The following is a 15,779-nucleotide window of genomic DNA, read 5'->3' as shown; positions in this document are numbered from 1 at the left end:
GGCACTAACACAACCCACAATGCAATTAAAATATAAAATTTAAAAAATATTCTCCGATACCATGATCGGTCCTGTGCTTAAGGTGGGGGTATGGTTTTTTTTTTCTTTTCATCTCAAATAGATGCTTTGCTCAGTGCTAAACTACTATAATAATTATGTTTAAAGCATTAAACAAGCCACTGACACAATCTATTCCTCTAATCTATTTTTTCCACGATACAAAACATCTCCTAGCACAGTAAAATCACGCTAAAACTCAAAAATAAGTTTTGATTAGTGTTCCTTACCTCTTAACCATGATTTTTATAAAGAAAAATGGCAAGGAAACTAGTCTTTCCTTCACCCCCTCTTTCTCTTCCTCTCCTTTTCCCAAAACCCGCCCCTTCTAGTTCCTCTGTTGTTTGATTTTTTCTTCAATTCCCTGGCTAAACTCCTCCTAGCCCCCTTTTATCTTTGTTTTTCTAATGTATTCTTGCAATTTTTTAAAGGAAAATTTGAAGAATTTTAGGCAAAATCCCCCTCCCTCTTCTCCTGTGGTGGCCGTCCACCCTTTTAGAAGTCAAGAGTGCATTTATACTCCCTTATTTACACATATTTATTGTTCTGCTCTTCTCTTTTAATTTCAGGTGTTTTTTAAATCAATTATTTGTCTTGTCAATGTTCTTAAAAATAAACCACGTTCAAAGGTTTTTAATTCTTAAAACTTCATTTCTAAAATAATTATTAATGTTACGTTATTTTATTGTCATTTATTAAATTTTAAATACACATGGGATTTACATTTTTAAATACAAAGGATTACTGGATTCTCTCGAAACCCCTTCTCCCCGCTCTATGCATTTTGTTTACTATTGATAGTTAGCTACCGTGACGGTTTCTGTTTTTTCTGAACTACATTGAAAAAAAATATTATTTGATTAGTTGAACAACTTATATGTTTTTTTTATTGGATTTCGTATATAATGTATTTTAAATTCTATATTTGTAAAAGCTAAAATAAATTATTTTTTTTAATCAATGGAGACCTGTTTTTCATTAATCTTACATGTAAAAATCAATCTCACAGCGATTTTAACTGAAATTTTTAAAATTATAACTAAAAATATTTTTCTTAAACTTATTTTTAAAATAATAACCATAAAAGCTATAATAATGCTAAATACACCCTTAGTTCACCATTGCAGTTATGATCACCTAGATTGTATTTGAAATTATAGTATAAAGTATTTTTAAAATCAAAACTAATTTTTTTTCTTTAACTTATTTTTAAAATTATAATCATAAAAGCTATTACAATGCTAAACAGACACTTAGTTCACCATCACGGTTATGGTCACCTAGTTCGTATTTGAGATTATGGTATAAAGTGTTTTTTTCACTTAAAAATAAATCATTTTTCTTTTACATTAAGATGTTTTTTTAAACTATTTTTTTTTTTTCAAAAATAAATCAAAATATTTTTTTAGATTTTTTTTATTTCTAATAGTAATACGTCAAAATATAGAAAAAAAACAAAAAAAATCAATATTTTTTCAATGTAAATAGATATTAAAAAAAAGGCATCTTAAAACGGAAGCCACCATATTCTCACACCAAAGACCAAGTGCCGAGGTGACTAATATAACGTTGAACCAATTTGTGCGTACCTTAACTAATTCTATAGGTCCTAAAGTTAACAAACATGTAAACCTATAATGATCATGAGATTTATAAAACTCAAATTAATAATTTTTAAAAAATAAATTTAAAACATGACTAATTAACCAACACCCTTCAGACTTAATTCAATACCTTTCTAACATTATAATATTTGGCAGTTCTTGCCAAATATTTTAATGAATTTCGGTGGGAATCGATCAAAAAAATAGGTGTTAAGAGGAACATTTGCCTTAACCATAAGGGCGTGAGGGTGTTTTTCTCGCCAAAATAAAAACAAATCACCCATGGGCCAAAATGCACTGTACACATAGCAGCAGCAAGCCGGTCGGCTTTCGGCCGGAAATTGACCCACATCTATCGGATACGCCCACCACACCACCCTGATGCCTACCCACTTTTAAATTCTAACTTTACACACAATAAAAAGGAAAAAACAGATCTCCCTCTTCCTTGTCTAAACCTCGTCCAAAAAACACTGAAAGGGTTTCCATATCGAAACAACCAGAGTTTCTTCTTCTTCTTCTTATTGTACAGTAATAATTTTACCATGTCTATGTCTAAAGCATCAGTGATTTTGACTGTGATCGTGCTCTTGCTAATTAGCTCCAAGGAAGCGGCGTCGATTCAGTCGGGATCGCGTTCGATCCTCCGAGCTGTAAGCAGCGAAAACAAAGCGCAGGTTGATTACGCTGTTGATTTGAATAGCACGAATTTCGATGCTGTTCTTCGTAACACTCCCGCTGCTCACGCCATTGTCGAGTTCTTTGCTCACTGGTCAGTTACTCTTCATCCCAAACCACCTAGCTGTTACTTTCTCCTATTTATCTATTAAATGAAGCGCTTTAATTTTCAAAATTTTTAGTCTTGATTACGAAATTATTTTATCATTTTATGTATTAAATTCATAAAGCAGTGATTTTTAGCACAGAACTATAGATGGATTTTCCTGTTTGTGTTTTTTAGAGGGATGATTAAGAACTGAATTGTGACTAGTGTAAATATAATATGTTTTTTCATTCACTAGTTTGATCAGATAACGAGACTCCATCATTTGCTGAGTTATAAGTCCGCCGAGGAAAAAGAAAGACAGCTATAGTGTAAAAGGGTTGTTACTTTAAAGTGCTGGTGCTGTCTTTATTTTGATTGTGGCTTCTATAATGCCTTTCTTAATAAAGTAAGGCAACGACCTTTTCAACTGAATTCTGCGAAATACTCACTGCATTATGTTATTCGAAAAATTGGTTACTGAATTCAGTAATACAATCACCAAATGATATCCAATAAAATTCAGTGACTGTAAAAGTGAGCTTTTGCAGAATTCAGTGAAGATTTTGCAAAACATACACCAAATTCTGTAAAAATTGCACTAACTTCCCTTTTAGGGAAGCATTGTAGAATTTCCCCTGTATGACCAATATTGTTTCCATCTCCTAAAGCTAATTCAGTTTTTAGTTTGCAATCCAGCTGTTTGACAAAACATGAAATGTGAGATTTGGACTGGATCTGTTTAAATCAAATGACAATCAGCTTCTTGTGTCTGATTCATATTGTGTCTGTTAGACCTTCCACATAACATTTTTTTATATTTGATATATTAACCATAGAACATTGTATATACAGGAGCTTGAGAAAGGTATTAAGACTGAGTAAATGATGGAAAGTGTATAGGGGTTGTGCAATGAATAAAATTAAGGTTTCCATGCCTGTGACAATTATTAATTTCGATACTTGCTGCCACATTGGGGTCAACATACTTGTTTATTTAGCGACTGTTTCAAGTGCTCATAACTTTTTTCCCCTGAGATTCAATTTCTCACTACCTTATATTAAGTTTGATATCATCTCTTGGTCCACTGTTTGAATGCTCTCCTGTAAATTATTTCCTCTGCATAACCTGTTTTCTATCTTAAGTTATAATAGAGCCATTTTGCATATGATAATTGGTAATGTAGCCTGTATTATTCCTATATTTGTGTTGATTTTCTAAAACTAAAACTGAGAAAAAGATTTGTGGTCTGAAATGATAGAAGAACTTCACAATAATAAAACCTGTCTTCTATTCTTGTTTATCATTCCTACGACTCAAACCACTTCTAAATGGTATTTTTTTGAGCTAGCTAGCTGTCACAGGCCACCTTGGCCCTGGTGTTATAAGCTAACGCGGGGGGCGGGGTGATCCTTCAGTTCATGGTTTTAAGCTAAGACAGCCACCTTTTGTACTGATGTTTTGAGCTGAAGGTCAAAAGGATCTTCCTCTTAGTTTCATGGGCCAATTAAACAATTTAAGATTGAAATTGCTTAAACTATAAATAATCATGTATCTGCTGACCAAGTTATTACTTGGTCTATTCTATGTTGTCAACAACCGCATTTTTGTTGGTTTCTCAAAATCAGGTTAATCTGCTTGTATGCATAGCCATTAATTGAATATCTATTATACTGAACCAATGAAAAATTCATAAATTATCAAATTGTAAAAGAACACAGCACACCATGTTCCCATGCAGATTATTTGTTGAATCATGCCTTGTGCAATGATGGTTATTACATTTCCTGTGTGATTCATCTCTTGCTCATCTTATTTTAACAATAACAGTAAGTTATATGACCTTAGTTTCTCCCTGCAATGACTGTCTTTTTCAGGTGCCCTGCTTGCAGAAATTATAAGGTATTGTATGATACACTTTGCATTAACATTTTTTTTGTTTATTTTCTTATTTCTTGAGCTTCAAATATTCAGCCCCAATACGAAAAAGTTGCAAGACTTTTCAATGGGCCTGACGCTGTGCATCCTGGTATTGCATTGATGACAAGGGTGGATTGTGCTTTGAAGGTATATTTAACGTCTTATTGATTTCTTTTAATACACGCTGTGGTCATGTTCTACTCCTTTTAAATTATTTTGCAATGTACAGGAAATTAGTTGTTCCATTAGCACTTAAATTGTGCTTTCTTTGCAAAATTTTACATCTCCACAGATTTGAAAGAGAAGAACGAAGCTTGATAAAATATTGTTTCCAACTATTTCAAGTGATTGGTGAACAGGGAAAAGGATTGTAGTTATTCATATTGGCACAAATGTTTTCTAACCTCATCAAACTGTTGGTTTAACCTTTTCCTATTAGTGATGATGTTTGTAAAGTTGCGGCTCTTATAGCTCTGTTTCGGTCAATTGATATACATGGGTGGCTTGGTGACTAGTCCCTCTTTAACTTGTTTGGCAGCACAGATAAATAATAAACTCTGTGATAAATTTTCCGTGAGTCATTATCCTATGTTATTTTGGGGCCCACCTTCTAAATTTGCATCTGGTGGTTGGGAGCCCAAAGAAGAGAAGAGTGAAATACATGTCATTGATGATGGGCGGACAGCTGAAATGTTGCTTAATTGGATCAATAAGCAATTGGGCAGGTATTAGATATTCCTAACCACTGCTTGTTTAAGTGAAATCTTCATCTTGTAATTTACATGCCTTTTCCTCAAATGTGCTTGTTGATGTTAAAATTTGTTAATAGTGTGCCTATGAAACAGAATCATGTATCAAATTTCTCTAGAAGTAGAAAGAAATTGGATAAATTTTATGTTTCACATAATCATTTGATAGTGTACCTCGTACTCCCTTTTAGTTAGTTGATTTATTTCTTTCTTTTCTATTGTACTATTAGTAGAAAAAAATTATACTTCATATTTTTATTGCTTTCGTGTTAGTGACATGCACATGATAAAGTCTTGTCAGTTTTGTGATATAAGTGCTTAACTACAGCATGCATCTTGACTAAGCAATCAGAAGATGCTGCACGCTCTAGATGTGCTAAGCACTTGTTCCTTGGGCTTTGTTATTCTGGATTCAGAGAAATGGGTTTCTGTTCATTGAATTATGTTATTTTGTTTCAATGAAGTCTGTTGTTGAAGGCTTCTGATTCTGGCAGTGTATGTTTTTTCGTTTCTGCGATACTGGATTTTGGCTTCAGTCTGCTGCCCTGTTACAACCTTTCATGGTTTTATGCAGTTCATATGGCTTGGATGATGAGAAATTTGAAAATGAGCATCTTCCTTCAAACATATCAGACCTTGGACAGGTTTCTGCTTGCATAGTTCAAACTTTGCTTTGTTACTTTCAATATAAATTCTTTCATTAATTTAAGATATTAACTTCTATGTTGCATAACTTGTGAAAGATTGCACGTGCTGTGTATGATGTTGAGGAGGCTACATTCTTTGCCTTTGAAATCATACTTGAACACAAGGTAGACATTTTCCCCATCTGGTTATGTTTGTGTGGGTGCATGCTCATTTGCATTGTCTCTCTTTGCTCTTTGTCCACCCATGATTTATATGCTTGCTCTGCAGATGATCAAACCACACACCCGGGCTTCACTTATTAAATTTCTTCAACTTTTAGTGGCCCATCATCCTTCAAAGAGGTAAACACCATCTTTTTGGAATGGAATTTTCCATACCCAAACCAGTAATTACTTCATTGATCTACTCCAGATTATTTGTATTAGGTGCCGAAAGGGAAGTGCAGAAGTGCTTGTGAATTTTGATGACTTATGCCCACCAGATATGTGGTCACCTGACAAACAGGAAGCTGTCAGTGATAACAAGGGGATGCTGGGGAATTTCCAGATTTGTGGGAAAGAAGTTCCTCGAGGATATTGGGTAGGTGTTTTTCTCTTTCCTTAAGGAAGGAAACGTTTGCTGGTTTTATATTTTGATAATATCAAGCATTAGTCTGCCCTGGCCAATTTAGGACTGAAGTGTAGTGTAGTCAAATTGAACTATTTAGGTATGTTTTGACATTTACTAATAGTGGTTAGCATGTATATATTTTTGACTGATGTATTTTGATATTTTGGAGAGAGGTTAATTATATATAATTTTTGTTGATGGGTTCTGATATTAAATCTAAGATTACTGCAGAAATAAGCTCCTCTAAAATACTCAAAAATTTAACGGAGCCCCTCTCTTCTTTAGCAATTGTCACCCTTTTACTTGTATTCTTCTACAAATAGAAGCAAAATTGTCATTTTGGGCAAAAATGTTGCCACTCGCTAACCTTATATGATATAGTCTGAGCTGATTTGTCTAAGAAGTAAAATTATAAAGTGGCATTTGAATGCATAAGTTTAATGAAGCTTCTTTGTGTATGAGGCTTAAATCTATCATCTAATGATTGCACGTGAGCATTTGTGTCTCTGGGATATATGCCATTTATTGATCTGTGGGGTACTGTACTCAAATATCAGCATTTTTTAAACTGTTTTGTGTGCCATTCTTGAAATGGTATCATGTCAGTTAATTTCTGTGTGATAATTGACAATTATTGAGTTATTACTTGCTCTATTAAATTTCATTTTCTAAAATTATTGTGTGGTTAGTGCCTAGTTTAGACTGTTTTTTTTTTCATCTAGCCATTGTTTTGAATAAGTAAGAATTGGTGGAACATAATATTATTTCAATGCTTTCAATATTGAAAATGGCATCTTAACATTTCTGGAGCCATTCAGTAATTTTAATGTTTGCAAAAGCGCCCACCGATCCATATGATAAGAGTGAACTAAGTTTGTGATTTTTTAAAATATCCATTCCAATTTGACTTCCATTTTATATTTTTTAGATATTTTTTTAATTTTTTTTTGAGAAGCTGAAAACTTGTTTGTGAGATCAAGCAATGATGTATGGTTTATTTTTGTTGAAAATGTTATTTGTTACTGCCCTTTTAATAGTAGTTTGTGCCATGTGTTTAACTATGGCTTTCATCTTGTTACTTGTCAAATTGCTGGATTGATTTTCTTAATATATTATTTTAAAATGGCTGTGTTTTCTTTGTCAGATGTTTTGCCATGGCAGCAAGAATGATACCAGGGGCTTTAGGTAACAGCATATTTTCCTTATTCCAATTATTTACAGGATGAACACTTTGTTCAGTATGTTTTAAGTTTTGCTATAGCGCTCTACCCAGTTATTGATACACTAGAGATGGCGAGTTCATGTGTAGTGGTGCTACATTACTTGATATGACAAGGTGCATCCAAACTAAGCCTAAAATAGTCTCTTGTTAGTCTTGTATCTGTTCACATTGGAGCATTTCTTGTAATGAGTTATTCAGCTTGCTTGGAAAGGCTGTGTATAGTTGATAAATATGAATTCATACATTGTCATGTTCTCCATCATCTCCATTGTACCATCACTGGGTATGTCAGAATTTGAGGACTGATCCACTGCTTCATTTTTTGACCATTTTCCAAGATCTTTGACAAAAAAATGCAGATTTGCAAGAATGACAGTGGCAGTCCACACTCTGGGACTGTTAAATAGATGGGCGGTGTGGTTACTAGGGAAATAATAAATATCTTGGTGATAGTGGTGGATGCAGTTATCGCTAAGGTGGTAGCGATGATTGTTAGTGATAGCATGTACTGTTATAGATGCTAGTGTCCAGAGAAGCTCTAAGTTTGCTTTCAGATTTAAGAATCATTTCCTTCTGCTGATAAGCAGTAATTTGCTTTATCTGCTCTGAAAATAGGCAAATTTGAAGTGCATGGCAGTTTACCTTTTGGATTCAGAAAGAAAGCATAAATTGCTTTTACTTTTTGTGTGCCATTATCCATGCATATGTATGCGCAATCTTATGATAGCTTCTATTATAATGTTTGTGAGATGGTATCTAGTATTTACTGCCGCTTGAGGCTTATCTTTTCTCTTATAAAAAAATGGCTCATCTGTTTCCAGCTTACACAGTAATATAAAACTTGGCATCTCTAGTAGTGTTTTCTCATGCCATGGAAACAGAACTCTTTTATTTTGAACAGCTATAACCCTTATAAAATTCCTCTACTGTTGAATTGTTTAACCAATCATCTTCCTTGTTCCATTTGTTTGTTTCGTCATTTGCAGCTGTGGTTTATGGGTTGTACTGCATTCACTCTCTGTGAGGATTGAGGATGGAGAGAGCCAGTTTGCATTCACTGCAGTATGTGATTTTATCAACAACTTCTTTATATGCGAGGAGTGCCGTGAACATTTTTATCAAATGTGTTCAAGGTAAAATCAACTCAGAATAAGTCACCTTTAGGCTCTCAAGCTCCTTCCTACTTATATAGGCTTTTCCAATTTGCAGCGTCACTGCCCCTTTCAATACATCCCGTGACTTTGCCCTTTGGTTGTGGAGTACCCATAATAAAGTCAATGAGAGATTAATGAAAGAAGAAGCTTCTGTAGGAACTGGTGACCCCAAGTTCCCAAAGATTATTTGGCCTCCAAAACAGCTCTGCTCTTCATGTCATCTCTCTAGTAACCAGAGAGAGAATGGATTTGGTCAAATAGATTGGAACTTGAATGAAGTATACAAGTTCTTGACTGGTTATTATGGCAAAACTCTTGCATCTTTGTACAAGGAAAAAGATCGTCTTGGGGATGAAGTGACTGATGGGGCTATTGCAGATTTAGTGGCCTCAACGAATGCAGTGGTGGTGCCTGTTGGGGCTGCATTGGCAATCGCGCTTGCTAGCTGTGCATTTGGAGCGCTTGCTTGCTACTGGCGTTCTCAGCAAAAAAACCGAAAGTATTACCACCAACTACACTCTTTAAAGAACATTTGATATTAACGAGGATGATGAGCTTTTTCAAATTTGATATAAAGTATTAACCAAAAGAAAATTGACAGGATGGTGAGATGCTTAAAATTTTGTGGTGAATTTTCTTATTTGTTTTCCTTCCCCAACATTTCAGGCCAAGGAGAAGCTGGAACTAAGATATTTAAAAAGGGCAAAACCATACAGTCATTAAGGTGCCCAGTTGGGGTTCAATCAGACTCTCAATAGGAATCCAGATTACAATCTTACTGACCTGCTTTGAGGTCCTCCTTTGTACCCTTTTCTGGACATTTCCTTTTGAGCACACTTTTGGATTCTACAGATTAATATTAGAATTTCAATTTTACAAGAGATCAGTTTCTCCTTTCTTTATTATCTTTTTCTTTCTTTCTTTCTTTCTTTATTATTATTCTCCTCACTTTTAAAAACTGCAACGATTCACAGTTGAGCATGGATCTTATTACGATAGAATGGATGCTGCAGTTCTAAGAGGGTATGACTGTTCCTTTGTATCCGCTGGATTTTACACTTGGAATGTGAGATTAATTCAGTGTACAGTTTTTTGAACGCAAGTACCATATCTTGGCTCTGTTTATGTGCATTTGATGGTGTGAAAAAAGAAAAAGATATCTGTAACGTGGAAAACATTTGCACAGGAAAGTTTGACAGTGGATAATACCTTTTTCTATCCTCCAGACTTGACTGTTAAACAATTTAGCTGATTGACAACTTTGCGTATCAAGTCATTTGGTATTGCTGCAAGAGATTTAGATTTCAAATTCTAGCAGCTAGGGATGGAAAGATAGAGACTTGCACTCGTTAGGTCAGCTTGTGTTCTTCGTATAAATGTTTGTATACACAGTGGAACCTTTTTTAACTGTACAAAGCATTTGGATGATGGAGAAGTAAAGAAAATGCAAAACTAGGAATCTAAATCACTATTGTCTTCCAGGGAACTGTCGTTTGTTTGTCACTGTCAACAAACAAGATACCGTGCTCTTTCAGAAATCAGAACCCATTAAACTTTGCCCCGTGAGGAAGGCACCTTGGAAACTTGATTTTTCTATCTTTTTTTCACATTTGAGAATGAAATTATCTCCATCTACCTTGAAACAAACTAGTAACTTGAAGATCTGGCAGATTCTAATGAACATTTATTATATGTGGCCGAGGCTGCAGGGTTGGATGCTCAGCATCTTCATCATATGAATGAAATGACGAATTTGGAGGCTCCTGTTGATCAACAATGAAACCAAAAAATAGGCAAAGAAAAATTGATGAGCATCGAGTACATAGTTCAACAGCATATCGTAAATGTAAAGAAAGAAGCACGAGATCGTATACTGTGGCTGGAACCGACCTGATGGAGGCAGCAACGCTGGAGAGCAGTCACTGCTTTTAACATGACATAGATTGAAAGAATAATCCCAGCAGTTCGTAGAAATAACAACTGTCAAACAAAGTAAGAAAGTGTTGGTCTATGATTTTCACACATGATTTTCATCAATGTCTTTTCCAGTTGTAGTAGCATTTCAAATTGTTATACCATAAATACCGGGAATGAGATATAGTTGGTTCCATTAAGAACAAGAGGAAGAGAGTGCCTTAGAATTAAAAGAACCATGAACTGCAAGAGAACAAATAGAGTAATGAGATTGTTAAAGGGACAACGCCATGGTGAAAAAAGGAATAATATAGTTATAAAAGGAAAAGAAATTATAAGAACATGGTCTCATAAAATGGAAACATTAGCTTCTGAGAAATGAATGTCCATAACACGACAGTTGTATCTCTTTCACATGTCAAGGTTTTCCTGGAAAATCTCCTTTCATATTTTATTCCAAAAAAAGAGAGGAGAGAGACTTACAACTACAGCAATTAACCGACAGTAGATTGCATTTCTTGTAGTTGACGCTGAATACTCATCATAGTCATTGTTCAAAAAGTTACGTTCAGTTGAGACCACTGCTATGAAGTGAGGACCATTTAACTCCCTTCTGGAAGTCTCCCAATTTCCCCTGATGAAAGTGTTGGAGCACATTGGTGAAGTTCTAGTGAAATGGAAATACAATTAGGACAGAAGTTTAATGAAAACCAAGAAGCAAGCAAGATCACCTGAAGTTCACTGGAAACCCAATTTGGAACAAGGGAGTTGGTGCTGTATAACCAGGTTTGAACTCCTGAAATCAATGAAATTTTGTACCATTAAAGCTATGGTCCAATTTGTTGGTGACAAAGACTAGAACCTCATGTCAACTACAAAGATTCCCCAGAACCAATGATAGTAACTAGATTGAAGCTGAAAATGTAAGAACAAAATGTACCTGGTGGCATATCTCACATATAGTGTTACCCTTCTCATTACACCACCTCTGTACGCACCTGCGATGAACATACTGCGAATATGAACAATCAGACATGAACATTGTCAGAAAGGGCAAGCTACATATGATCGTATTGAAGGCTAAGTCAAGCTACACTAAAACAGTTGGCAAATTCATCTAGGAGACCAATGCATACCCTATCTATATGACATTCTGATATTTCAAGCTGGTTTAATAACATGACAAACATCAAATCAAATTTTGATGTTTAAGATGTTGATCTTCGTATAGTGGAAACAGGAAAACACCTTCAGTTTTTCTAAACCGCGAAACAGTAAAAGGAAAAAAGAAGAGCAATGTCCCTGTGGTTGATTTTTTAGGCATATTTTTGAACTTCAAACAAGAAAACTGGTCAACTGGGTTGAGTTAGGCAAATCTCAGTATATTTTTCCAAGTTCAACCAAGCAAAATCAGATCAACTAACCCCACTTGATGCTTGAGTCATTCAGCTATTAGCTATCTACCAAACTTTCCATTTTCCCTCCAGGAAAATAAGGAAAGTGTATAATGATCATGATATTAACACTTTTTTCTTTCTTTTTTTTGCTGTATGACTGTATCATATAAGATGTGATCCACGGTACATGCCAGTTAAGCAAGAGCGATGACAAGGGTTTCTCATGCAAATCTCACTATGGAAGCCTATATGAATCAGCTTATCAGTAAACCAAACGATCAAACGGTCCAATTACACGAGGAAAGAGAATATCGGTTGTGGTCTTTTTGGAGGAAAGAAAAGAAGCCTTCTAGAACATAGCAGTGAGGATGAACTTTTCCAAACAAGCTGGTGAGTTATTCTCCCTCCAAAAGGCAAAACAATTGTACAGAAAGACCGAAGCATTGAGTTTCAAACTTAATGACTTTGACTTCAGACCAATTGGCAACTTTACTTTGAATTCCAGAGTAATAAAAAGAAAGTAACGAAACTATACCTTGACAGTTGACTAACACTCATTCTCATATGCATGAAAAGAATTCATAATTTTCCAAAAAGCACCAATATAAATGAAAATTATTTTTGGTTGATAAAGAAAAATAAAAGCTCAACGAACCTTCAAGCTGCCACAACAAGAACATGGTGTCTCCATATTGGAATCATCATCCTCATCCTGGCATATCCTGCACTCCACCAATTTCCTTGGAGTCGATATATCACCAAAATCCACTTTCTGGGAGGATTTATCAATTTTAGTGTCATCAACTGTTGATGCTGTGGCTTGCATCGACAGGTTTCTGCTCTCAATTGCAGCTTCTAATGTGGATTCAGTTAACAGCCGATTCACCAGCAACACAAAATGATCCCCCATCTCTCAATTTTCCAAAACAACCACCAATTGACGAATCTCAACTAATGTTCAAGAAATCCGAGCCCAGAACCAAGCTGTTGTGAGCCCCCTTGAAAATAAATAATCACTGTGGTTGGAATAAAACAAGGAAAATTTGAAAGTTAAGTACTTCAACAAAAACAACCAAAAAAATGTTACAGAAAAAGAGAATACGGACATAAATATAAGGCGGAAAGAGGGCAAAATTCAGAAAAAAGAGTTACAACTTCGTGGAAAAAGGCTTTAAAAAACTGCCAAAAAAGTAGCATCACACAAAGAGACCAACAATCACAAGAAATGGCAAGGACCCAGATGAGGAGAACACAACTATAAGCATTAGAAAAAAAAAACCACAAACAAGAAACAGAGAAAACCCAAAAAGGGACAAGGGAAAGACAAAAGATGAAAAGAAAGAAAGCTCTCAGATGCAACGAAAAGGAAAGAACTTTACCAATTCAACAGGTAAAAGAAATAAAATGAGAATCAGCAGAAGAAAAGGCGGTATAACGAAAAAGATGACAGGAAAGGAAAGAAAGGAGAAACTTACGTACAAGAAAGGGATCGTAATTTCTTCAAGCTAAGAATATAGGTCTTACAATGAATTTTATAAGTGGTCTGTGTTGGTAGCTTTCTTTAGGTTTTTTGGTTCATCTCGTCAGGATTTTTCAGATAATTTTATAATCTTAAAGTGTAAAACTTCAATGTACTCATTCTTTTTTTCTTTTCTCCCTTGTTGCTCATTTCTCTTCTTTCTTCTTCTATTTTTGGATTTGCTTGTTCTTTTTTCTTGTCATTTGATCTAATTAATTAGTTTATGCGACTTTGACATGCCGGTAGTGTCCGGAAATGCGGCACAAATGTTATTTGGTAAATTTTTTTTTGAAATTTTTTTGATATATATTCTTAAATCATTTTAATATATTGATAACAAAAACAAAATTTATGATGCATATGAAAACTAAATAAGAATGAAAAAGCAATGGGAATGACACATAACTTGAAGGATGAAAATGTAAATCTTTTAAATGTTTGGGTGTCATGGCCCTCTCATCCTAATGCCTGCTTTCGCCCCTGCGAAAAGCTCAGCCACCGCATACATATGTATTAACCAACCACCTGCTAGTAAGATGATTTACATAATCCACAGAAAATACGGGTAATTAATGGCAAATATGATGGTCTACACTGCTCCTCATGATGCACACATATCGATATCGATGTTTAATATAAGCAACAGATTGGAGTGGGGACTCGTCTCATGTTCGAAATGGGGTCTGCAAGCTTTGGATATAGCTTCGCCATGAGATGCATTGCTTAGGTTTCCTATTCTAGACAGTTTTCTCTCTGGAAAAGAGGCCTTTGTTAAAGTGGCCGCCTCTCATCCTATCCTTTTCTTTTATGTGCCCAAAAATCTCTGTGCCATGACAGATTGGATGTCTGTTAAATGCATATTGTGGCTGGAAGCCTATCGGTCACACATGATTATGAGCATGCTTCGAGTAAGCAAATCATCAACTTAGGTAAGTCGAAGATCTCCGATTAGAGATGGTCATAACCAACTTCAACACCTCAACAAATCCCATTTCTCCACGTTTCATCTCTTTCCCGCCAACTCCTTCCTTCCCATTCCATATACACTTACTTCTCTCTCACCAAGACCAAGAAAACACAAATCTCCGAAACTGCCATCGATGGCAGCAACCAAAATTCTCCTCTCTCTCTCTTCTTCCTCTTCTCCTTCCTCTCCTTCTCCTCCTCCATTCCCACCGAAACCCTCCGTGAAGCCGCTGTAATCCTCTCGAATTCCGGCTACCTATCGATGTCACTAACCCTCCCGTTAGTCTCCAACTCTTTAATCCCACACACTCCTTCTCTCACAATCTTCTCTCCCTCTGATACTGCATTTACTCAATCAGGCCAACCCCCTCTTTCTATCCTCCGTCTCCACTTCTCTCCACTCTCTTTCCCTCTCAATTCCCTCGAGTCCCTCTCTCTAGGTGCCAAGATCCCATCTCTTTTTCCAAATTATTCACTTACCGTCACTTCTACCGGCGATGATGTTTCACTAAATGGGGTTAAGATTAAAGATTCCCCGGTTTATGATGATGGTTCTTTGGTAATTCTCGGGGTTGATAGATTCTTCGATACGGGTTTTGGGTCTTCGGGTCAAAATCTTGGATGTTCTGTTAAGGCTGGTAGTGATTATTACTCGTTTAATGAGGTTAGTAGGGTTTTGAAGTCAAAAGGCTACTCTGTTATGGCCTCTTTTCTTGATTTGCAATTAATGGCGGGCTTTACGGACAAGACTGCGTTAACAATCTTTGCTCCTGTTGATGAAGTGATAAAGGCTTCTCTCGGGGATTTGAGGGAGTACTCTTCAATGTTTCTCAAGCATGTTGTTCCTTGCAAGATTATGTGGGGCGATTTGGTTAATTTGGATGATAGGGTTGTTTTAGAGACTTAATTGGAGGGATTTGGGATTACTGTCTCAACATCTGGTGATAATTTGATGCTTAATGATCAAGCCTCAGTAAATTTCCCAGACATGTATCACAATGACTGGCTTGTGATTCAAGGCCTCCAATCGATACTTATGGAACGAGAGAGTGAATTTAGTTTCTTGGATGATGGTGATGAATTCTAAGGCTGCCAAGATATTGAATGCCTTTTTCGTTGTCATGAGGTACTTGGTTTTGCAGTTTTCTACCCTCCTTTTTATGTGATATAATGATGCTGTGATGTTAGAAATTGAAGCCTCTTCATTTCATGATATCCAATCTACATGACTTGATTTTCAACTCTTTTCTGGTGTT

The 15,779-nt window shown here is 35.6% G+C and overlaps 3 protein-coding genes across 10 annotated transcripts; 2 read left to right on the top strand and 1 right to left on the bottom strand.

Moving 5' to 3' along the window:
- The first annotated feature begins 1,908 nt into the window (after positions 1–1,908).
- On the top strand, positions 1,909–9,829 carry LOC133705742 (sulfhydryl oxidase 2-like). Of its 3 annotated transcripts, XR_009844333.1 has the most exons (13): positions 1,909–2,433; positions 4,303–4,327; positions 4,400–4,492; positions 4,889–5,070; positions 5,669–5,738; positions 5,838–5,906; positions 6,010–6,083; positions 6,168–6,321; positions 7,496–7,536; positions 8,560–8,706; positions 8,783–9,226; positions 9,394–9,520; positions 9,702–9,829. XR_009844333.1 is itself a non-coding variant. In XM_062131120.1 (12 exons), exons 1-12 carry the CDS (start codon positions 2,207–2,209, stop codon positions 9,413–9,415), a joined length of 1,548 nt encoding a protein of 515 aa, XP_061987104.1. In that variant the 5' UTR covers positions 1,909–2,206; the 3' UTR covers positions 9,416–9,608. The 3 variants fall into 3 exon arrangements, 2 of the variants coding, with proteins under 2 accessions (XP_061987104.1, XP_061987103.1); XM_062131120.1 differs by lacking the exon at positions 9,702–9,829 and having other exon boundaries at positions 9,394–9,608; XM_062131119.1 differs by lacking the exon at positions 9,702–9,829 and having other exon boundaries at positions 8,783–9,608.
- A 217-nt stretch (positions 9,830–10,046) lies between these two features.
- On the bottom strand, positions 10,047–13,798 carry LOC133705744 (uncharacterized). Of its 6 annotated transcripts, none has more exons than XM_062131128.1 (8): positions 13,514–13,798; positions 12,694–13,054; positions 11,582–11,653; positions 11,373–11,437; positions 11,125–11,275; positions 10,813–10,884; positions 10,618–10,707; positions 10,047–10,490 (listed from the first exon to the last, which is right to left on the bottom strand). In XM_062131128.1, exons 2-8 carry the CDS (start codon positions 12,946–12,948, stop codon positions 10,401–10,403), a joined length of 795 nt encoding a protein of 264 aa, XP_061987112.1. In that variant the 5' UTR covers positions 12,949–13,054; positions 13,514–13,798; the 3' UTR covers positions 10,047–10,400. The 6 variants fall into 6 exon arrangements, with proteins under 6 accessions (XP_061987112.1, XP_061987106.1, XP_061987109.1 ...); XM_062131122.1 differs by having other exon boundaries at positions 10,804–10,884; positions 13,514–13,794; XM_062131125.1 differs by having other exon boundaries at positions 10,804–10,884; positions 13,518–13,794.
- A 987-nt stretch (positions 13,799–14,785) lies between these two features.
- On the top strand, positions 14,786–15,430 carry LOC133705264 (putative fasciclin-like arabinogalactan protein 20). Its single transcript, XM_062130403.1, has one exon. The coding sequence runs from the start codon at positions 14,786–14,788 to the stop codon at positions 15,428–15,430; it is 645 nt and encodes a 214-aa protein (XP_061986387.1).
- The last annotated feature ends 349 nt before the right edge of the window (positions 15,431–15,779 follow it).

This window comes from Populus nigra, chromosome 10 (genome assembly GCF_951802175.1).
Source record: "Populus nigra chromosome 10, ddPopNigr1.1, whole genome shotgun sequence".
NCBI lineage: Eukaryota > Viridiplantae > Streptophyta > Magnoliopsida > Malpighiales > Salicaceae > Populus > Populus nigra.
The sequence above is the reverse complement of the archived record's forward strand: the minus strand, read 5'-3'. Positions and strand labels throughout refer to the sequence as shown.